The following is a 24,760-nucleotide window of genomic DNA, read 5'->3' on the forward strand; positions in this document are numbered from 1 at the left end:
GAGATAGGTGAATGTTGATAGTCATTTTTCTGGGCAGAACAGGAAGAAAATAAGTTTTGAACTCTGTTAAAATAAAGGATGGTAGAACACTTTGCACCTAAATATTCCCATAAGCCTCTGACTAAATCTTTCTTAGGCATGTTTTTTATTTCTCCTGTTGCATCTGCACTTTCATTCTTGTTACCAGCCATAGAAACATAGAAATGTCATTTTATAGTTCCCTGGGGGTTGCTATTGCAGAATTTCCAGCACTGAGAGAAGGAAAAATTGCAGAAAGCCATATATATATATATATATATATATATATATATATATAAGCCCACTCTCTGGAGATTCCCAACATGTTTGTTCAGAGCTGATGTTTGCATGTCCAGGAGAATATAAGCATCATCAGACTTGCCTAGCACTTGATTTAAGTACTTAAAACCTCTCTGATCCCTGGGAATCCCATGCTGTTGTGTAAAGTCGCACCCACAGCATGTGCGTTTGTGCCAATACAGGACGAATGCTGCATTAGGAAAAAATGTACGTGTGAGTGTGGGAAGTATTAATTTTGTAATCCAGGTCTCTATTAATAAACTGTGTTTTGCCTTTCCAGAGCTGGTAGATATCAGTGTCATGTCCAAGTGTAACCCCTGCCTCTCCAACCCGTGTAAGAACAATGGGACATGCAACAATGATCCAGTGGAGTTTTATCAATGTACTTGCCCTTTTGGCTTCAAGGTATGACTACAAATTAACTACATGAAAAGCAGTAGCGTTCCCCATCCCTTCTGTTTTCTTAATTGTTGTACCATGAGAAGTCGATTTTACAGGCAATGGAGCTCAAAAGATCCCTTACTCAAGCATGTTGTATGTGACCTTTCAGCTGTGCCCTGCTACAGATTTTATCCTGTGCAGTTGGAAAGGCATTTCTTTCTCTCTCTGTGCTGTGACTATACAGATCATTTGAGCAACTTGCTCTAGTTGACCTTGCTTTGAGCAGGGTGGTTGGACTAGGTGATCTCCAGAGGTCACTTCCAACCTTGGCATTCTCTGATTCTGTGATGTAGAGATCCATACAAAATGGCAAGTTGATTTTATCTTCCTTTTAATTTATTTTCTTTCGCCAGCAACAAGATAACTGTTTCATACGCTGCCAAGCCAAAGAGGAGGCAGTTTAGATGAGAGTTAAGGGCCAATTTAGTGCCAGATTGTTGATACCTGCTGGTTTACATCCATCTTACAGACTGATCAGCAGAAAGGTGATCACTGATCAAACACAACCACTCGCTCAGCTGTCTCCAACTTCTGAGCACTCATGTCCATGGAGTGATCTGCAAATGTGAAATCCTGTAGATGCCAAGCAATGTGAGCATGCAGTGTCAGTTTCTTGATAACACATTTGAAAATTGGAAACTCATGTCATTGAGTAATGCAGTTTCTTCGGTTATGATGTATAACTCCTATTGTTAACACTGCCTCATGAGAGCTTAAGGCTACCAAGGCTTTTTTTCAGAGTTGATATAACTGGAAACCTAGCTCAATACTCAGTAGCTGAAGGATTAAGTATAAGTAATAAATGAGGCATATGATCTGTTCATAGCCTGGGGGGGATCGGATGTTACAGCCAAAGAAGTAGGTTGCATCCTGTAGACTGTGATTCTATTTGCCTCATTGGATATTTGTTACAGAGTCTTGGTCAGTTGAAGCAGATGCTTATAAAAGACAGAGTAATAAGAGCTACTGGGGAAAAAAAAAAAAAAAAAAAGAAGGGCAAAACCAGACATACATGTGGGAAGTAAGTACAATTATCCATGTCTTACATTTCAGGTAGGATTTAGGAATTATGTTGGTTCTGATAATATCACCATTTCCCCTCTCTGTTTGCCTAGGATACATCCCAGATGGTAACAGAGTAATTGTGGTAGATCCCTGAAACACTGGAAAAGGGAAGATGTAGAGCTTATTTCTTCTATTTCACCTCAATGCCCACACACCTAGTACTCAAGAATAACAAAACTCTCCTAAGTAATCAAATAAGCTATTGGAAATTTCCTCTCATTAAAAATCCTTCTACCATTGGCATATCAACCAGCAACTTTTCTAGGATCTTAAAAGAACACATTGTCAAAAATTCATTTAACTGAAACTGAGTACTTGGTAACAATTGATTTGTCTTTGCAAAGAGGGAAACTGTGGCTGTTTATCTTCTGAAGTTAATAGAAGAACAGTCATTTTAATTTGATGTTTAACAGACTAGATTAAATTCTTCAGAGGGTACTAGGGGCTGTTAAGATAACTTGAAAAGTAAATGCTTTCAAAACTAGCAGAAAAATACACAACTCCGTGTGTATGTCTTATTCTATAAGGCAGGTATCATGGAATAGCTATCCAGGTTATTCAAAGTAGAAATTTGTTGGTTATGAGCATATCTTTTTTTTCTGCCTTTAGGTTCTTTGGGTTTTGTTAATTTGTTTGCGTTTTACAGTATTTCTGTATTAGCAAATGCACTAGTATAGATGCATTTATACTGCTGGAAGACATGTTTACAAAGGGAGGATTTATTAAGAAGAATAATCAAGAATAATCCTTTAGTTATACTGGCAATCACTTTCTAGTGTGCATTACACCTCTATGCATGGTTTTACTTAGAAAGGTGTGATAAACTCTTCAAGTGACTCAGTTTATGCATCTCATAGAGCATCCAGCTTTTCTCCTCCCTCACGCACTTTCTCAGTTAATTTCACTGTGTCAATGTAAAACCTAAAACCACTTGTGAGTTTGTAAGCACCAAGCTGTCATCCAAGCATGGCAAAGAGCAAACAGACCCAAGCATGCCACTTAGAGCAGAGTTTAAAAATACTGACTGGATAACAGCACAGGGAGAATTGGTGGAAATTTAATAAGCAAAAAAGAACTGTGTGTCTTTACCACAGGTTTTTGAGTAAAAATGAAATATGACAGGTCCAAATGCAAACCATATGAAAGGAGCACTCTATCTACCATGCAGTTCTCCACCAGAGATTCATGCTAATTCAATAACAATACCTTGCTTCCTTCTCACCAGCCAGCACCAAACAGCTCTATCCATCTGGAAGCTATTTCCTAGACCTTGATAAATTGCCCTAAATCTGCCCTCTCAGCATTTGTTTTTCCTTGTTTGATGTAGATTTTGAAAAAAATCCTGTGTGGAAGAGTGCATCAATAAAGTGAAAAACCCACCCTTTTTTCAAATGGAAGTTCATTCAAATGAGCTGACGGCTTTATCATGTTCCCTGGAAAGGGACAGACAGTTACACACTGCTTTCTTGGTTTCCTATGCTCACGCTAGTCTTCCAGAAAAAAAAAAAAAAAAAGTAGGCCAAGTAGCAGAAAGCCACCTAAGTTACCAGTTGCCATACTGGTACCTGATGGAATCTTCTACAGTTAACTGTAGTCACAAAAGCCTGTAGTCTTATTTTTCACTATCACATTGATGATGACTCAGTCTCTTATTTTTCATGATCACAAAAATGTTTTTGCTGCTGAATTTACACCTTATGAGGCTTTTAGCAATTTGTAATGTTGCCCGTGATGGCTTTGAGTAAACTTAAAAGTGAGATAACTCATGGACCACCTGAGCTGAGAGGCCAGTGGGCCGAGCAGTTGTGTTTGATGAGGACAGAGATACAGATTACTCGCTTAGGAACAGGGAAGGCTGTGTGCTGATAGCCATCTTTGCTGCTGCTCTTTCCTTAAAATGCGTGATGAATGTGTTTGCTATAGATAAGCCATGGTTGAAACAGTGCTTTTGCAGATGTTCTTTGGGGACAAAGCCCCAGAGACGGCAGGAGGCGGTGTGAGAGTGCCACCTACGGCGGCTGCAGGCTGCACTAGCTTGAGCTCCAGGGTGTCACCAGTGCTGGCAGGAAACGTCTCTTAATGCTATGAAACTTGTGTTTTCATATTAAACACAGACATAGGTGTAATTATCCAGCGGCTTTTTTCCTCTCTTCTCCATAGCATTCTTTGAAAGATTATTTAAATAATATGTGTGGTTTAGATTGTGAAGTATGATTACAGGCAGAGAAATGAAGCTTTCTTCTGCTTTAAATGCTGCTGGCCACCTGCAGTGCAAGTGTGTGAGAGTGCAGCTGTTGGCTGGTAAATAGATAACGGTACCGTACTAATTCATTTATCCTGCAGAGTGTGTGGCTTTTATGCATTCCCATTGATATTGTAAAATCGAGTCTATGGCTGTTAGAATTCAAGAGAATAATCAAACTTGCAATCAATAAGCCATTGAGAAAGAATTTACTTAAATAGCTGAAGTAAAAACTAAAGTGAGGGAAACCAACACTTTGTGTATTTTGCCATTGCTGTATTCTGAAAATGCCCTTTGGGATTTTTTGGCTGATTTTTGTCTTTCATACATTTTTTTTCCTTAAAACCGAGGTAACAACAAATGAAGGAGAATAATTTTCTTTCTTCCAAATAGTTGTAGAACTGGGGAAAGAGAATTTCAAATACATCTGTGTTTTATCTGAAATGAAAGACCATTGCCAACCTGGAATATGAAATGTGGTACCTGCCTAGGCAGCGCCGCAGCATCTTTGCTTGCTCAGATAAATGGGAGCCTGAGCTGTTGGGCTGCAGGGTGTTTGTCAGCTCTGCATTCTGCTGCTACCAAAAGCTGTCTGAAATGGCAAGTGAAGAGAGGTATAATTGGCATAGCACATATCCCACACTTCAGCAACAGGTACCGGTGCATGTCTGTGGTAGAGTTACTCTGTAAATTTTATCCATCTCTATTCACCTCCCTGTTGAGTTCAGCCAGTGTCTTGACTTTTCTAGCAGCACTGCAGTATCTTGAGGGTTCAAGCAGTTTCACCAGTCACCCAGAATGACAGATAGAATCGCAAAAATCCTGGGTAAAGCTCTTGGGCTTTGGAGAGACGGTATTCTTTGCAGCCAGACTCTTGTGGTGGGAGGCATTATCATGAAGCCAGAATGATATTTAGTGAGGAAGCTGGCTCCAAAGTTCTGCTACGAGTTTGGTTTTTCCTCCTCCTTGCCCCCTGCGCCAGGTTCTGAGCCCTGGGAACAGGAAACAGCGTTAGAATTTGAGAATCTCAGAGCAGAGTGTCTCTGGGACACACGGGTTTTGTGTCTGTCTCATCTTGTACACAGATAAAACCGATGTGCCAGCACTTGAGTGGATGGATGCAGCTAAGCAGAAGCTGTGACTGCTCATAAGGGCTCATAAGCAGGTTATATCGGTATGGGCCCTATACCATTAGCATGACTCGGGGCTCTGCTGACTGGGTCATTTGCTCATGAGGGCGCACAGGGGCTTGCATTTGCTTAGAGCACAGGGAAATGAAAGTTGCTGGATTTGCGCTTTGCCATGTAGCTATACCTCTGTAGGGTCACATGAATAATCTGTCAGAGTCCTAGAATGACGGTTGTGTGATGAATATTCAGCACAGAACTGGTCTTAAAACATAGATAGGGTAGTGTTTGCTCATGTACAAATATTCTGGGCAGCTCTTACAGCTCAAGGCCAAGAACGTCAAGTTTACTCCAATGGGCCAGTTTCTCAGTTATGCTGCTTTGGGTGGGGTTGTATGAATGCAACCGAGTGTAGAGTTTGGCTGCCGCTGCATGCAAGCTGTGTGAGAGTCCATGCCTAGACTGTTAGGCTAATAGTGTTTGGAAATGTAACTCCATGCTTTTGTTCCTTTGGATCTATTAACATACGCATGTAAGTCCCCATATACACCATTCAGTGCACAAAATAAATCCCTGAGTTGGAAGTGCAAAAGGAGGAGAAATTGGAAGGAGCCCTTGAACCAGCCTGCCCTCATCCACGTGAGAAAGGAAAGCAAACATCTCTGCCTTCATGTGTTACTTTGTCTTGGCCTCTTTCCTCCCCCAGTGTCAGGGTTGGGGGGACAGGCAGTGGAATGTAAGCTCAATGCCAAGTTTTCCTATGAAGAAATCAGCGCAGAAAAAAAATAGTTTGTGTGAGGTGATTCTGCCTTGTGCTTTCATTCTAATAAATTCTGCTGGAGCATGTGTTTATGCATACTGGGGTGTTTTGGTTTTTGTTTGTTCTAACCATCTTAAAATACTTATTAATGAATGTTGAAGAAGCATTTTCCACTCCTAGTAAAATAAAGCAGAAAGCCTTTAGGGATGAGAGGTAAATGGGTGGCCATGTAAAATGAGTAGACCTATATTTATGTATGGATTTTTAGGACAAACACCAGTGTCAGCAGTAGGTGGTTGTAATTTCATATAATGCTCCTAGGGCAGAAAAAAACTGCAGAAATCACAATATTTTCCTGCATATGCTTATTCTAAAAAACTTGCCATGCATCAGTCAGACTTGCATTTCTTTCTTTTTGCTTTTTCTGTTATAGTAGGTCTAAAGAAAATGGAGATTTACATCTAGAAGAGCATAAAAATGAAAGGCTTAAGGAGGGATTACTGCCACAGTTGCTGGCTGAAGGTGGTGAGGCATGCATGCACCCACCACAAGTCCTATAAAAAACATAGTAATGTATTGTGGCATGCCCTAATGAGGACTCTTAACAATAAAGAACTCTGAAGGAGTTTTTCCATCTTTGTTAGGCCAACAAGAAAGCAGATGTTGAGCAGCTTCAGGCATGTGCTGTGTTTGTTCAGTGCTGCATCAGAAGAAGTAGATGAGCAGTTAAGGTGAACAGTAAGCCATACCCACAGGTGGGCACTGTCATACTCATTCTTTTGTCAGTGTAGATTATTCCCCTTTTGTCTTTACTACTGGGTTTTTGGTTTAGTTCTAAATGCCTTAAGAGGCAAGACTCCCAATCTTTCTTTTCCCAGGCTAAAGGAGAACTTTTTATTAGTGTTTAGTCTGAATTTCAGGCTCTTGTTTTTATATTTGCCTGGTCCTGTTACGCTAAATAGGAATTTTTCTTCCTCTGTGGTTTGTCTGTCTTTCAGGTGATTGCTGGTTGCTATAACTCTGCTTAATCAAGTTCTGTTTAACCAGCTCTTAATTTTCTGCATCCCACCATTTCCACATAATTGAATCAGTTGAAGTAGTTGGTTACAGCTGAAAGTCATTGTTAGATTTTCTTGTGATTGTCTGTCATCTATTATCCTTGAGGCTTTCTTGGCATTGACTATACTTGATGATACAGCTTTTGAGTTTCTTTTGTTGTTCAGGAACATGAACAGTGGTTGTCCTAGGAGGTTAATTGCCTTATTTTCCCCTTTCCTTTGGGGGGTGATAGAGCTGATGAAGTTTCTGTAAGCAGGCTGAGCTGAAAAGAAAACTGTCATGTGAGACTAAACCCTTGCCTGTTAATAGAAATTATATAATACCAGACCAGCTTGAGAATTAGTAGGTTACTGTGTAGGGGTAAGTGCATGTACACTGTAGGTAAAGTTGTAGCAAAGCTTTTGGCACTCCCTTGCTGACGGTGTCGGGCTCCAGCACTGAGCTGGTGCAGGGCAGGCACCTGCCTCCACAGCCCCCTGGGGGTCCCCTCGTTGTACTGAACATCTCTGGAGTATGTGTTGTGCTCTTGCTCGTTATCATAGCGGGCATGTGTGCATGTTTGATTTCTTCACTAGTCTGAGCAATTCATTTGCATGCTTGATTCTGAAAACATTGCTCCCTGTCTGGATTACCTGTCACACACAGTTCAACCCACTGTCAAATGATGGTTTTGGTATATGCTGGAAAGGATTGCTGGTATCTCTGAGCTGGCCAGCCTTGTAGGGAAGCTTTACAGAGCTTCCACAAGCAAAACAGATGATCCAGGCACTGTTGTTGATACAACACGTACTTCGGTGTGAGACCTGTTACCAGTACAGAACTCTTCCAAACCAAAAGCCTGCATCCTTAACAGACAGGAATGCACCAGCAAAAGTTTACTCAAATGGACTGTGACTCTTCCAGAATCTTTAGCTCTATTTCAGAAATCTAGTGAGTTCTTTGGAGAGATAATCACATAAGTCCTGTCTCATGTTAGGGTTCGTTGGGTTCCTGCATGTAATGTGTCCGTCCTCTCTCGTGTAGGCTGCATTCAATAGCTTAAGTAATAGGCAAAGGTTAATTGTCTTGAGCAATAAGTTTAAAATACAACAATTATATTTTCTTTATTTCTTATTAATAAGAATTGTGTTCTCTATACAAATGTCCAGTCTTCATAGCTTTCTCTACAGTGTTCATGTTAAAAATAAAGGGGCACCGGCTTTTGATAGCTTGAGAGGGAAAGTTTCGTTGTTAGGGCAACATGTTTTCTGAAATAAATAGGCCCATTAAGTGTTTTGAAGTTACTGTGAACATTTTACTCATTCATGAATATTGGTTGAATTAGCGACTACATACAAACTATTCAATGTCCTTTTTACATCAAATATTTTGGGTTGGATTTAATGTACAGAGGCAAGATTGGGCAAAATCAACTATTTTCAGTGTCACTAATTTTATTCTACATCTCCCAAAACACTCACACCATGGTCTGCATCAGCCAGTTCATCGAGTAACCTTGGAAGCTCTAGAGCACCTGCCCCATCAAGCTTGGCACTCTTGGCTCAGTTCAGATATGTGCTCTGTGAATTGACTCTGTGATAGATTAATGACATATCTTCTGCCATTGATTAAAAGCCCAAAAGACCATTGAAACCCGAAGTGCATATGTAAGGAGAGGTTTAGAAGGACAATCAGGATTTACATGGTAATTAATATAATTACAAAATAAACCTCAGATGTCCACTGAGAATTAAATTTTCATACTCATAGGAGAACTACAGTTTTAAAAAAATAATATGATGAATCCTTGCACTATGACTTTGACAGGCATATTCTTGATTACTAGCTACAGAGGTAATGGAAGGTGTATTATACCCTGGAGGATCATAAATCTTTCTGATTTAAATAAAATGAGGCTTAAGAGAGCAGAGTTTGCCTAATTTGGTATAAATTGACAATTGTGATTTATTAACAAGGACAAGGAAGTCACTAAGAAGTGCTGCTGCCATACCCAATTATTGTTTAATCAGGTGCCAGATGAAGCTAGACTGGCATAGAAGATAACTGTGCAGTGCTGAAGATGCCGGGGTATAAATAACCATTATCTGTATTTTTACTTCAGAGACTAACACTGCAAGTTTTCAGAGGGAGTTAAATCAACTAAATGGCTGGGGGTGGGGGGCTGGGCAGCAGCAAAAACAATATCAATGTATCTTCTTTTCATAATCTAGCTTCTATGCCATTGAGCAAATAGTATTTGTCATGACACCCGTGAGCAGCAGGCAACTTTGTCAATGTAAGTACAGCTGTGCAATCAATACTGTACTAAAAAAAGAAATCCGAATTGTCTAGGTAGGTTCAAATTTATTTTAAAACTTTTATTCACAACTGGAAATGGATGACATTAATAACTCTTTCATGTTAAGTTAATTGGCTTGCAAACAGCAATCCTCAGACAGTACATTTTTATTACCCCATTGGGGCAGATGACTAAAGAGAAATAGTTAATTCATCATCACTGTGAGTGCCCTGACCTAGAGGCATCCAAGGCATGGATGTCTGCAGCAAGGTCTGCATTCAGAAGGAGGAGTCACAACATTTTTGTGAACAACAGATGATCAAAATCTTTTAACTTCCACCTGGCAATCTAAAAGCAATCTGATCCAAAATTACTGTGGTATTATCCATGCCTTGCCAAATAATTTGTATATATGCCTAAACAGATGGATCTAACATACACCCTGCCAGCTCTTGTAGTTGTTTGACCTTGCCAATGAACGTCATCTACATCTTTTCCAGATTGAGGCTTAGCCATTATGTCCATGGCCAGAAAGAGCATAAACAAGGGAACAGTATCACTTGGATCTACTAAAGAGTTTCAGACTGCTGTATATAGATATCAGTGTGTAAGCTGTCTACGTATCTCTTAATATCAGTGCAATCAATTAGGAAATGAGTTTAAAATGGTTCCATTGTAAATTCCAAGTGCTGTATTTTTTAGCCCTTCTTGCAAAAGGATTTTAGATTAATTTTATATTTTAAGGTTAGTTTCATTCTTCACTCAGTTTGCAGCATCTATAATTGTTTGAAGTATCCCTTTCACAAAGTTGTCTGTGTTTGCAGTTATCACCAAGGTATCCATCAAGTCCTTCATGCCGCAATTAGCATAAAATGGCATCCTAACATTTGTAACTTGCTTTAAGTTTTGCAGTACACATAAAAGTTTTACTTTTCACAATGTCATTATAGCAAATGCTGGGTTTCTTTGCAATGAAAGGCTCTGAAATACACTTGAGAGAATTTTTCCTAATGAACTTTTAACTTGGTGTATGAGCTGTGTAACTGAATTTGTGGCGAGTGTTTCCTTGGTCAGTTATGCAAAATTATTCTTGTTTCTCCTTTGTATTTATGGCTGCTAAATATCTTTATTATAGACGAGTTGCTGAATACCTCGTGCTTACTTCCTAGCTTAATTTTCTAGTGGAATTGAGGCTTATGTGATAAAACTTTGTTCATGAGACATCTCTTTCCCTTCCTGCCCTGGAAATATTTCAGTTTACTCTCCAATTTTCACTATTTATGACAAAGAGATAAAGGTTTGAAATGGTGAAGGAAGACACTGGTAAAGATGCCACTAGGTAAAAGACTGTAGCATCAGTTTATACCTTATTGGATAGCTGTATGCCGTAACTTTAGGAAAACCTTTGATCATAGTTCTCACTTCACTAAGCGTGAAAGAAGCAAAACTCAAGTGAAAAAATCTATTCAGGAGTTCCAACTGAATTCTATTTCTGTGCTGTGTCTGTCTTCTATTATTTCTGTATGTTTTTTCTTCCCCTCTTCTCATCTCATTCTTTTATAACAAGTATCAGGAATCACAACTTGTTTACACACATTTAGCCCTCCACTCTGCTATTAGTCCTTTGCAGGTCTGAATATAAGAACGAGTCCCACTGGCATGCACAGATGTACTTTTAATACTCAAGAAATCAGCATACGCCAGAATTTTTCAGAAGACTGTGTTTAATAAAATACTTCCCAAGCTCTGTGGAAGCAGAGTGGCTGTAAATGTCAATTTTTCTTAATTTCTTAACATTAGGAGGTTAAAATTTTAAAGCTGGCAGATACTTGTAAGTTTGAATATCATTCCTGAATACACACTTATGGAACACAGTGTACTTCTCAGTTTCTCTTTCTGTGAATTTTCCTTCAAGCCTAGCATGAAGTGGAAGATTTACCTAGCCTTTTCCCTTAATGACCGCTTATTAATATCTAAGCAGGACACCCATAAGACAAGTGTATAAATGTTTGTGAGACTGAGAGTTGGATGCAGATACATTCCTTCCACTATTAGGAAGGTAAAGGACTAGGTTTGCAATATAGTATCTTTGTAGCTGGTAATTCTGATTTCCCAAAAAGCTTTAGCTGTTATTTAGAGCTTGATAATTGTTTATGAAAATTTCCTAGTTCTTAATTTAAAGTCTTTATCAACTACATTTGTCTTCATCTAGTATTTTTACTAAACACATGAATGCTACCATCTGTTCTCTACATATACCATCTAAATAAATCTTACTATGAATGTATCGTATATTGTTTTCAACAGGAATAAACTTCAGTATTTCTTTTGTATAGCTCATTTTTCCAGCATGCTTTAAAACATTGTAGTCATTGAACAAGGCTGGAAAGAGGTCTCCTTATTCACAAACCATGAAACTTGGATAGAATTCTGCCTGTATGCAGGTGCCTTCATCATGGGCTGGATCATGTTTCTGCTGCAGTCAGCAGGGATAGTTTTATACACCAGGGAGTTTATACCTTGTGCTTGTGGCAAGCTCCATGCTGCCACCTCTAATAGGTGCCCACTCCCATTAGAAACAGGTGAAAGAACACATTAAAATGGTCAGAGGTCAAATATGTGCCATGTGATCTTGAATGAAGCTTTCAGTCTCCATAGACAATACTGATAATAATTTGTGAAAATTGATTTTTAAAAAAATCATTGCAGTGGTTGAAATGGTGTCAAAACAGATGAGTGCTTTTTTTATCATATTGTCCTTTGTTCTTCCTGCTGAGGGTCTTACTAGTTCTTGCTACTTGTTCTTGGGTGTTTTACTAATGATGATGTAATGTTTTCCAGTATTGGATACTTGTAAAGGCTGGAATTTGGCAGAGCAGTACCAAGGAACAGCTTGTATATACACTAATGCCCAGTACGGTAAATTACTGTTGAGTATGAAATGAAGAACTGACACTTTCTAAGCATGGTGGATAGTTTCTCTTCTCATTCACTGAAATATGGAGCTGGAGCAGCCCAAATAAAATCTGGACCAGCTGAGGTACTTCAGATTTAAAAAGGCAGCTGGACTCTGAACGTACATGTCTTCTGATTAGTTGCAGAAATTTTGTTTCAGCACCTAATCCTTTCCTCTTCTACAGAAGATGAGAGAAAATGTATAAAAGTGTTTTGGATCTGATGCTTTCCTATTGAACTAGAAAAAATTTTATTGCAGCTTAAAAAAGCTCTAGAAATAAAATATCGCACACAAAGGGACCTTCATCCTCGTTCTGTGAATTGCTGAGACAGTCATGTCTTCTCGCCTGTCCTTGAAACAAAGTCTGCACCTCCTTTTCTGATTCAGCCTTCATTAAAAGGCTGTTCAGTCTTGAAGCAAATGTACAATATTCTCCTTTGTAACAATAGTTATTTCCAGGGAATGTAATTCAAAGAGTTTTTCCCAACTCACAGATAAATTAATGTTAGTGATGCTTGACAGCAATTCCATTTTTCCAGTAAGAACAGTCTTACTGTAAGTTGAGACTAGAGAATTGCATTATTCATTTGAAAGATGTTTCTGGAATGTCTTTAGGCTCTTCTGGGTAGTGACAGTCTTATACGGAAATAAAATGGCCTTGCTTTGCTGTAGATTTATTAGTACCAATGTTTTATGCAGCTTCTCTCCTTTCACAATTCTTTGTTTTTCACAGTCTTCTGTGTTCAAGAAATTGTACTTGTTTTGTTGGCTCTCAGTGTGTTACTGATAAAGTCAACTCAGAGAAGATAATCCTCAGAGAAGGATTAAGTGCTGTTTGCCCATTTATTACAATGAGTAAACTGAGTCAGAGAGACTCTCATTTTCCTAAAGCCACATAGCAACTTAGTGTTGTAATTAAGTCTGATTCAGCAACACATACTAATTGGTTTCCATGGTGCCTAAGGCCCAAGAAGCCAATAATTCAGCCATGTTCAGTACAAAAATGAGAGCTGTGTCTAAGTCATGAGAAATTTCATGTGCCATGAGAGAGACTGAAAATGCCTTGCTCTTATTTTAACATTTATCTTTATTAAATTTTTACAAGAACATTCAAAATTATCCAAGTAACAACAGTAGAAGTGATGTGACTGTTTTACACAGTGTTCAACTGTGACAAAAACCTTCAGAAAAACAGATGCTGTGGTTTCTGCTTTGCTTATCTGCAGAGGGTTTAATATTTTAGTGATACAGGGATGAGGAGTTCATGTGAAACAGAAGTAACTGATGTTAGTGAAGTATCTATAAAATAGTCAGTACTACAGGAACACAGGAAAAGTATTTGTGATCTTGGAAATACAAAAAATTACATCTTCCAGCTTCACTAGGATAACATGGTAAACACACAGGCTTCACAACGCAGATGGACAGAACACAGGCAATGTTGCAGAAGGGTGGCAGCGGATTAGTGTTAATGCTGCATGGCTCGTATCCGTGAAGTGCTGCGGACCACATGGTGCCAAAATAAAACCTGCATGAGCTTCCCTTCGGCGCTTTCCCAATTCTTCCCAGAGACATTTGGGGGCTCAGGATTTCAAATGGAGAAGGACAGGCTGCTTGGCAAATGCCGCGGGGATGAAGCAGAAACCCTCTCTGCCAGGTCTTGGGTGAGGTCTTTGCATGCTGCCTGCACTGCTGTTGGGGGAATGAACTCACAGTGAGGCAGGGGGCCAGGTATTTCTGTTGCTTTTTGAAAATGTTTCTCTTCTGATTCAACCAAGGAAAAGGATGTCCCTGTTTCCTTGTATTTGCACAGATTTTAAAATGCAAAGCTGCTGCTCCTCTCTTAGGGGAGTGCTGGGGACAGAGCCTCAAGAAATACAGCTTTCCCATTTCTGTAACAAAGCTCCTCTGTGGTGTTGAACAGAAATATAATTACTGTGTGTCTCAGTTCTTCTCACAGTATGATGGCAATATGTCCTACCTGACAAAATACTGAAGCTTTCAGTGGTATTTGGAGGACTGCACTGTATGGTGTGAATGGACGAGCCTGGCACCGTGAGCGGACAGACCAGATTGAATGAACTCTATAGCAAAGTTCACACTTAGAAGCTGACCTGGGTTTTTTAATGCCTTGATTAGGCTTAATTGAGGTTGCACCAGTTCAAGATAAGCACTCCAGAGACAAATTAAGTTTGCTTCTAGTTTTTATACAGTACTTAAAGCATGAATGTAGCTTGAGCTGTCACAGAACCTACACACTCCTTGTCCTGCTGGTTTGTCACCTCCAGGCTGGGCACATTGCTGGAAATGAGCACACTAGTCAAGAGCTGAGCATGCACTTCTGATCAATGTGGGAGGTAATAGAGAGGCAGGCAATGATTAACAAGGGTTAGATAGAGGTCACCAGCCTATGTGTCCTTCACTCAAGAGCAGGATTTCCCAAACAGGTATGCAGCCATAGACAGACTGATCAAGCCCATCCTGGTGTGGGTGTTCTGAGAGATCTGTTCCCTTCTAATGCACAAAGCTGTGCAGTCTTGGTTCAGGGAGCAGCTAGGTTCTTTTGAAAAACAGGTAGGCAACGTTTTTCCTTCCTGAGAGCCTAATAAGCTTTTCAGACAACTTGACATAACACCATGAGAAATGCCATAATTGGCTGTAGTGAATTTACTGCAGCATTCTGTCTCTCAAAGGAGCAGCAGCAAATCCTTGCTGTTTGAGGAGAGTACACAAGCCTGGCCACCGCTCCTCTCCAGTTCTCCCAGTGCCCACCAATCATCCAACTAGAGATGTCAATGTCTGCCTATTGTCTTTCATACCTGATTTGGATCTGTTGTACATGAATTTGTCTATGGCTTTTATACCGTCTGACTTTGCAACCTCTTGTGGCAAAAACATCCCAGAAGTTCATACTTTGGAAGAAGGATTTTCTTTTAGCAGTATTAAGCTCGTCTTGTAACATCACTAAGTGTCCCTCTACTGCTGAGGGATTTAGCCTGTGACCAATTCTGCATTCACCACCTCCATGATTTTGTAAGCCTCAATCATATCACCCCCATCAGTTTTCTTTTCTCCAGACTACAGAGTCCTAGTCTTTGTAGTATCATCTTCTAAAGTAGTTGCTCCATCCCCTTGAACATTTTGGTAGTCCTTTTCTATGCCTTTTCTAACCCCACTGCATTCATCCTGCTGCAATGAAATTGTTGTCAGGTATCTGCCAGGTACAGTGTTAGGCTTCTCAAAGTCCATTCTTAATTCAAATGTAATAGTATATCTGAAGTGGGAACAACAAAGTCTCAAAGCTAGGTGGAAAAACAACTAGCAATAGATGCTGTCATGTGCAGCATATGGCTGAGGCATCAAGATGCTTCATTTTGGCAACATGGCCATCATAAAAAAATGAGACTATAGAATCTGTCTGAGTGCCACCCCTCCAGTACACCACACTGAGTAGGTTCAGTCTGAAAAGGGTTGGAAGCTGTTGAAAATTCAGTGGAGAAAGGAATGACTTCTGATGAGTGTTGTCAGCAAGGAAAGTTGGCAGTGGTAGGGTAGTGTTCAATATCGACGCACAAAAGTTACAGCTGTTAGGAAGCGATGTCATGGGTTGGCATCTGCCCTTTTTTTAGAAACGTACAAGTAGTTTGCCATTGTTATTCCTCTAAAGTACAATGTAAATAATGTTTTTTAAGCCAAGGCAAAATAACCCAGAGACCTTGATTAAATTAATGTATCTCCTGAGGTATTTTTCTCATCCTGATTGCAGTCATATATCAGCTTTCCAGTAGGTGAGCTGGCAGAGGGCCACTGCTAACGGGATCCTCTGTAGGAAGAGTAGAGCGATCTCTTGAACTTCTTGTGATTGCACAGATCCCTTGAGTATTGAGGCTTTCAGGTGTCTTTATTCCACCCTACTGTGTGAGTAACTGAAAAGCAAGACCAAGCTCTTTGATGTATTTGCTGATTTTGCAAATAGCTTGTTATAACCAGCAGCATATAATGACCAGAGAAATATCTCTATGCCTTGAAGAGCCAATAAAAACTCAGTTTTTAACAGTGGAGGTTGTTCAAGCTCATGAAGGTCAGCTGGGACTGATGTATATTTTAGGGCAATCTTTAAGAAGGGGACTGACTCAATGATGACATCTCAAGCAGGATTCGATGTGTTCTGTACAGAAATTCAAACTCAGTTCCCACAATAAAAACGAATTTTCCCCTTTAGGTTTGGACGAAGCGTAGTAATGAGTATGGTGATGGTGTACTGTTGCAGTGTTTAACTGAGCACCTGGTAAATGCGGTTGAATGAGTGCTGACTGTGGTCTTGTCCTGACTGTGTGTGGCCTTCTACTTACCTTTGGTCATGATTAATTCTTTTCATTATAACTAACATTAGAGATTAAAGTGTGTTAGAGTAATGATGAAACCAGGTGTTTCTTTAAAACAGCCAAATGAAAGAGGTAACTAAAATCTTGAAAATGGAATGATACCAAGGTACCCACCAGTCCCGTTGGTCAGAACAGTTGCCCTGCCCAGATTCTCACCTAAATGATAATGTCTGACCATCAATAAAGAACATAAGGTGATGCAAAGGGTCTGAAGACCAGAGACCTCCTGTAAATGGTGCCACCAGTAGGGAGAGGGAGCAAGAGAAGTTGATTCAGATGATGTGAATCTTACTAACGTTGTTTCTTTTGAATTTTCCCAAATAGGGCCGAGACTGCAGTGTGCCCATTAATGCGTGCATTCAAAATCCATGTCAGAATGGAGGGACCTGCCACCTCACCGAGGCAAATAAAGATGGATTCAGGTAGTAACCCAAAGCTCATTTTAAATGAGATAGTAAAATTAAATGTTTCTACTTTGCATTAATGAACTGTAATAGCTACTTTGTAGAAGCTGCTGCATGTGACACTTCTATTTGCCATACAAACTAATTAATCTGGTTTCATTCGTGTGACATGTTGTTTCCTCTGAAACAGGCCTCCTTATTTTCTCATAATGGAATATACCCTTAAGAACTATTTTGAGTGGTCTCCCTGATCTGCACTGTGTTATCTGTATGCTAATTTTCCTTGGGGCATTTCAAACTCACATAGACCCTTTCTTGTATTAGTAAAGTAAGCAACTGTTGCTTGACAACCAGATGCAAAATGTTTTTTATACTGAAGAATCTTGTAGACAAGCAGGCTTTAAAGAAACAATTAAAAGACATGAAGAGATTGCCACATCTTGAGCATTGTGCCTGCAAGAGAATAACTTTTGCAGCTGGACATTAAGGATTTCAGTTTTCCTATATAAGAAAGACGCAGTATAGGTGGGGATACTCCAAGAGAAGCCCAGAAATTTTCGTGCGGTAACTGGGAGATTTGTGCTGCCACAGACACTGTTCTACAGCTAAGAAAATACAAGTTTGAGGCTTTGGCCACTAGTTGTCATTAAAATTGATAGAAAATTAAAAAAAAAAAAAAAAAAAAAGAGTTGCTGAAACCTTCATAGATTTTCTCCTTAGTATTTATGCTGTTTCTTGAACAAAATACGTACAAAAGTACACCATGATGTTGTTTCAATTGCATATATGAAAGCCTCACTTTTAAAAGCTTTTACACATTACTGAGTCTTCTGTTTTGTCTTCTCTGATATATATAGCTTCTTATCAATGACAGCTGGATGGAGACACAGAATTGCAAGGTTTATAAATGGTGTAAGCTGGGAGTCAAACCAGTACATTCTTTCAGTTTGATTCCAGTTTGGTTTCAGCTGTGATTAGGACCGTTCCAACTGAGGTTAACTGTTTGTTAACCAAGTCAGCAAACCCATATCATCTGATGTCAGAAAATAGGATTTTTTCGAAATAGAAAGGACCAGGTGAAAGTCTGGGTGACTGACAGGACTTCAGGTGCAGTGGGAGGTTAGCACCCACCTCCTGTTCCCCGACCAGTGGTAGGATGCCTTTGATATTTCCAGAAAAACACTGTGGCTTCCTTTTGACTCCCCAAATCCTTCATGTGGGAATGAAGCACATAAGAGCTTCCATTTTGCCCTGTTGGTAGGATGACTGGGGAAGCAAACAATGGAAGAAATGCCCCAAAGCTTCTCTCTGGCTCTGTGCCTGCCCACCCCCAAGAATCTCCCCCTTACAGAAAGAGAAATAGCACATGCTGGATACAGGACACTGATGATATTGCAATGGAGAAATGGAGGTTGATGGGGATGAAGGGACACTGTCAGGCTCTGTTATGAGTAACAATCTGAAGCTTTCCAGCTTGGGAGAACAGGAATAAACCACATAGCCATGTCTCCATGAGGTACAGTTTAGAGCTCAGCTTGAGCAAGGCTGTGAGCGGAGTAGAAGAGCGCATCTGAGTAGAGATGTGTTTGTAGGGTCACGCTGGTGCGTGGTGGTGGGAGAGGATGAGGAGGCTCTGCAGATCTCAGCATGCACAACTGGTCTTGCTGCTTGACAGAACTCCTAGGTTTTGCTCCAACCACTGACATACCTCTTCTTGATTCGTGTTTTAGCAGGCCCAGCAATTTCTGGAGTAAAAGTTCAGGTTCAGTTTCTGCTTGAGAGAAATAAAGGTTTAGTGGTCTTCAGTTCAGGTTCCCTTCTGGTCACCCTCATGTAATACTGTTTAGATAACTTTTCCCAGCTTATGCCAAAGCAAAATTGTACCACATTAGAATATCTGAGTTTTGTCACATTTGTCAGTACACATTTTTCAAAAATCTAGCTGATACTAAAAATGTGCTAGTAAATCATTTTGTAATATCCATAATAATAGAATGAAAGGCTTCAGCTTATATTTTAGACCAGGTTTTTCTTTAGCATTTTTTTTTTCTTCTGTAGTAGAAAGTAAAAAGTTCTGAATGACCTAAAATGAAAGCTACTTCTGCATTGTTCTCATGAAGTCTCAATTACAAATTCAGAGGCTTTGCTTCAGTTCCAAATTAACGTCATTTTTGAGATCCTTTATTAAACTGCAGGGGTGGTTTTGTTGCTTAACAACATTTGAGGCTTTTTAGGGAGGGTTTCTGCCTTTATAGTTATTTATATAGTTTCAGTTGGTCCAATAAAAGACCCGAAAACCCATATCTCGTCAAAATCTTGCTTTATAAAATTGAATGTTCAGCTTGTGCATTGCTCTGTTTTCTCTCTGTGTTTTTAATTCAGTCAGACCATAGACCCAGCTGCTGTGGAGAAGCAGGGCGTGGAGCTTTAGCACGTTGTAGAGAAATGTGGTGTGGGGATGGAACAGTCAGAAACAGGAAAGAAAAAGAAACATTTTGAGATTGAATTTGGTTGGTTGGTTGGTTGGTTGGTTGGCTTGAGGTTTTTTGGTGAGATATCTCCTCTCCATTGGATGGCAGCAGTCAGAGTTACGTGCATATAAATTACGTTCATCAAGATGGGAAAACGTTGCCTTAGATTATATACTGTGAGGAAGCGGATGTCAAAAACCTTTTCATCAGAGGCCTCCTTGGATTTTTCTGTTGTGTGGCCTGTAAAAGAAATTATATCTTCTGTATATTCTCTTCCCAAGGGAAATAAATTCATACACAAGCTCTGCTGCCAAACTTGTCAAATCTTTACTCTTGTAAAAAGGAAACTTAAGCCAAAGCTCTCTCCCTATGAAATGCCAAGCAGTTTAACTCTCAAGTTTCTGTAGCCTTAGACAAGAAAATTACCTTTTAAATAATGCTAAAAGGGTGATGTCCCGAGGCAAAGACAGGAAATTCATAGTTATGACTGAGATTCCAGCCTGACTCGCCCGCTGTGCCTGGTACCCACTAGGGCTTGCAGCAGCAGGGGATTGAGGCACACGGATTTGTTGTAATAGCAGGTCCTGGTGGGACAGCAAAGGGCAAAGGTTCAGCTGGAGTTCTTCAGTCCTTCGTGGTATCCTTTATCCTTGCACCTTTTTCAATTCAGAGTAATATTCACATTCTCTTTTTTCAGGTAGGGGCAACTTCCGTATTGAAGAATAGTTAAGTGACATCATGAGGCTCAGAGGATTAGAAACATGAAGTTCTTCCTCCCTTTGAATTGCTTATTCTAATCTGATCTGTCTTCGTTGACAAAAGGTTGCCAAAAAAAGTGCTTATTGAGACTGATAAAAAAAAAATATATAGTCAATCAGGCATGTCCTGGACATTTAGCGTGACTGTGAGTGAGACTTTGACGAAGGAGGCAGAGCTGTCAGCTCTGCTTCACAGGCAACCAGCTGATCTTTGAGAACCTACAGTGTTGGGAAACGAAGTCTCTGGATTATTTTAACTTTTCTCCATATAAACCCCCCTCCATTTTCCAGAGCATTTTCTTTAGCATTTTGCACAAACTTTAAGTTCCCTATAAATGTAAAATCCTGGAACTGATTAACTCCCTGGTGTTAATTCTGCCTAGTTCAAGGAAAAACATTGCACTTCCAGACTTACAGGCTACTCCATAGGGATGTATATGTAAAAAGCTCCTTTACAGAGAAACTGTAATATTCCTGAAAGAATTTACTATCGCTATTTAAAAGTTGATTTTTTTTGAAATGTGATACACTGTATGTATGCCTATTTTAATAAACAGATGCTAAACTTTTTCATTAGTTTATGAAAAAAAATATTAATATAGTAAACATACAAAACTGTTAGTATACTTCAGCTCCAAAAGTTTACCCCCAAAATTTTGTCATTAATTTCTGTGTTCCTTTATGCCTTCATGGGCATAGTGAGGAGTTATTTATTTCTTTATTTTTAGGAAAACACAACACTTAACAGAAAATCCCTAAACTGGAGGAACAGGGAATTTGGACCTTTATGTGATCACAGCATTTTAGAAAATAGCTCTTTCCTGCATGGCTCCATTGTTTCTGAGGTCCAAATGAAATGCTGTCTCACACTGCTTCACTATTTAGTCAATACAAAGTTTTCATCGTTGTCTCTGGAATTAATTTTCTCTCTCGGTCAGCTGGAACCCAAGTTTGATGACCTTCCAGTCACTCTGCAAACTTCATTTTTCTTCTAAGCTTTTTCTGGGAAAATACATACAAACAGTCCCAAACTGCAACTCTTTCCACATACAGTTCAATCCAGGTCCCAAATTGTATGTTTTATCTTTTAATTTCAGTCCTCATATTTGGCACTTTTGAATGCAAATCAAAATCAAGAATCATATGTAAGCAATAATGTAAAGACTCCCTATAATACATAGGGACCAGTAGCCAAATGTCATCAATTATGCTGACATTTCCTTCAGTATGGAATGTGTCCTAATACTGAGCAATTGTATGTTAACAATCCCATATGTATTGTTACTGATGGTAACTCTACTGAGTTGAACCATTTCTGTGATAGTATTTAATAATGTCATTTTTAATTGCATACATCCAAGTTGTCCCAGTCCTTTTGTGGAAGGAAAATGGTGTTATATTCACATAAAAATAACCAGCACAAAGCCACTCTTGTTGCTTTCTTTAAATGGAGAGAAAAATTTGCGCTCTCAAACCAAGACCTTGGATGCCAAGTTGCAGCCTGGAGCATATTTTTATGGCTGAGTTATAAACCCCTGAAAATGGGGTTTTGTAATCAAAAGGGGAGACATGATGAATGTGTCACTGTATTTAATTAGATGTCTTTAACCCCCTCCCCGACAGTTGCATTGCCACAAAAGATAGTGTGCCAGCTTTTCTTTCTTATCTGCCTCCTGTGATCCTCTGGATCATTGCAGGGTCAGCAAGAGGACATATTTTATTAGCAATAATGAGATTGAGACAGGAAAATAAGATCTTTCTTATTGATTTATTGTGTCCTAAATTGGATTTATTTGGGCAGTTTGGTCTTGGTTATTCATGGTGAAGGTTTTCTAACTCTCATGACCTGATTTTGTGGTGCCTGCAGAGCTCAGTGAAGATGACTGTTAGCATGTGACCTGTATGCCTGTTCTGTACCCATCTAGAAGATCTTACTGTTGTGGTGGCTCAAGACACATTGCCTACCCTTTTTTGTTCCTAGTTGTTATTCTCTTAGTTTCTGAGGTTGCACATGTCATGAAGAATCTAACCTTATCCTCAGGGTCCAACCTAGGATCTGCTGAGGGTAGATGCAGAGCTCTGTGCCATACCTCACTTGGGAGCCCTGGTGCTCTGCTCAGTCTATGGACACAGGAGGAAGAAAAGCAAATGTCATGCTGAGAGCAACCAGCCCAGAAGTGCTGCAGTTTTCTTCACAGATTCTGAAGTTCTCCTATTTCTCCAGAGCATTCCCAACCTCATCTCCATGACACCTACATAAAGGAGGATAACGACCCCATGTTCACTTTGTCCGTCTGACCTGAAAAAAGTACCCTGCAGCTATCTCTGCATTGAAATTCTCCTGGTTTCAGAAATCAATGGATGGCAATTAGTGTGACTGCTGCGGTGCTTTCTGGTTTTCATCCTCATCAATCAGTAGTGCTTTATTGTTCAGTTCCTTTTCTGCCATCAGAACTTGTATGGGAAAGGAAATGAACAGCTGAGTGAATGTGTAGTTTGGACTGGGACTCGAAACAACCCTTCCCTTCCGTGCACACACTTTCTGTGACTAGTGAACAGCAATACTGACAGTTCAAAACTGACACTTCAAATATCATTGCTGGCTTCTTAGAAGCCACTGAAATGACTGGAGCACTTAACACATGTTTTTAGACTCTCTTTTAGAAAACTGTGTCCTCCACCTCTTCATCACTTACAGCTAGTTTAAAATATAAAGGTTCTCTTAGCAACCATAACTTCTAGATCTAGAAAGGAAATGGAGATTGAAAAAAAATTGAAGTCATTCTTCAACCACTTAGTTTCTTACACTCCCTCTAGGGACCATACATCAGAGTCTTGTGAGATAAAATATTCAGTGCAATTATTCTTCACGAGTGTCCACATCATCACAGAACCATTACTAGCTCTGCCATTGTTTGTTTGTGTTTTAGTTGAATTATCTAGACATCATCAGCTCCTCTACAAATAGATGTTGGAGGAGCTGCAGAAGTACTGAAACCTTACTGCACTTGTAAAAGCAATCATTCCCAAACATTTCTTGTTTGGACAAGTGACAAAGTGGTAATGAGAAGAAAATGTTCATGTCTGTAAATTCAATTCAAGCCGTTGTTCTTTAAAGAGAGCGAACTATCTAAAAGCTGCCAAGTTGCCCTGTGATTGTGCAGCCCTCAGTAGGCAAGTATCCACATACTCACAAAGTCATTAAGAGAGAAGCCAAGAATTTGAATATTGTGATGAGTGTTTACTCTCCTGCCCTGGAGTTGCTCACTTCAGTTCAAGGCGAGGGTTCTCGACAAAGAAAGCAAAGGGAAGCACAACAGAGGCTGTCTCCTGCTGATGCTTTTATGTCTCATGTAAATAATTACATGACCCCATGAACCATCAGGCTGCATCCTTTACCAAACACATAGGATTAAAGTGCTCTGTATTTCACAGCAGCAGTGAATTCGGCTCCAGCAACACACTTTCATATTTTTTAATTTCAGTTTTATACCTCAAACCTCCTGCCCTTTCAGATCCATGCTAACTTTTTATTAATTCTTTTCTTTCTCCAAAGCTGTTCGTGTCTCCTTGGGTATGAGGGGGAGAGGTGTGAAATAAACCCAGATGACTGTGAAGATAATGACTGCGAGAATAACTCGACGTGTGTGGATGGGATCAACAACTATGTCTGTCTCTGCCCTCCTAATTACACAGGTAAGAAAGGGCCACAACCAAAGAACAGGAATCCATGAGGAGTTCCTTCAGTGCCTGAAGGGAAGGATCCAAATGCATGTTTACTTTATCCATGAGCATATAATTAACCAGGAAACTAGTCCCATTTTAAAGCAACCTGGATGTCTTACTGGCAAGATGTTAGTTCTACCAATATTGCCATACATGTCACAAAAATGGCCACTTCTCTGAGTCAAAATACTGATGCTTCATTTTAGAATGCATTAAAACATACGTCTGAGGTCTCAGAGAAATCTGTACTTCTGCATGCACATTCTCAAAATGTATTGCAGAAATATTCACAGTCATGAGCTGAGTTTGATATACATCAGTTCTGAATCCTGGAAAATAAAAAAAAGTGTCTGTTCAAATGGTTGGAAAATAGCTTTTTGAGCGTGGCTTTCACCTGAGATCTCAGAGGTCTGCATTTATTAAAGAAAATTAGCTTGACAATGCGCTTTTTAAATTCATTATCTCCATTTCACAAGCGAAGAAGCAAAGGCTGTATAATAAACCGTGATCTCAGTTGTAGCCTTCAGTGTGCACCCATGGCAGTGAGCCCAGCCCAGCAGATGTGCAGTCACCTGCTAAGTCCACAGTGACAGAAGTTGGTAACTGAGTTAGAAACAGAATTAGTATCTCCAGCACCCATCCTGCATTTCAGATAAATTCCTTCCTAAGCCTTCTGTGAGAGCAGAAACCCTCCTAACTGGAACCTAAAAGTGCCGTTTCCCAAGCCGTTACTGGAGCGTACCGTTGGCTTATTCAAACTGTGTTAGCAC

The 24,760-nt window shown here is 39.7% G+C and overlaps 1 protein-coding gene across 1 annotated transcript in view; it reads left to right on the forward strand.

Annotated features, from left to right (window-relative positions):
• SLIT3 (slit guidance ligand 3) overlaps window positions 1-24,760 on the forward strand; it is a 529,407-nt gene that overhangs the window by 449,894 nt on the left and 54,753 nt on the right. The window contains exons 26-28 of the mRNA XM_080399320.1: window positions 599-723; window positions 16,956-17,053; window positions 23,821-23,960. Of these exons, the coding sequence (XP_080255446.1) occupies window positions 599-723; window positions 16,956-17,053; window positions 23,821-23,960 (363 nt within the window). The remainder of the gene's footprint in view (window positions 1-598; window positions 724-16,955; window positions 17,054-23,820; window positions 23,961-24,760) is intronic.

The sequence above is a fragment of the Falco punctatus genome (genome assembly GCF_963210335.1).
Source record: "Falco punctatus genome assembly, chromosome: 8".
Taxonomy (NCBI): Eukaryota; Metazoa; Chordata; class Aves; order Falconiformes; family Falconidae; genus Falco; species Falco punctatus.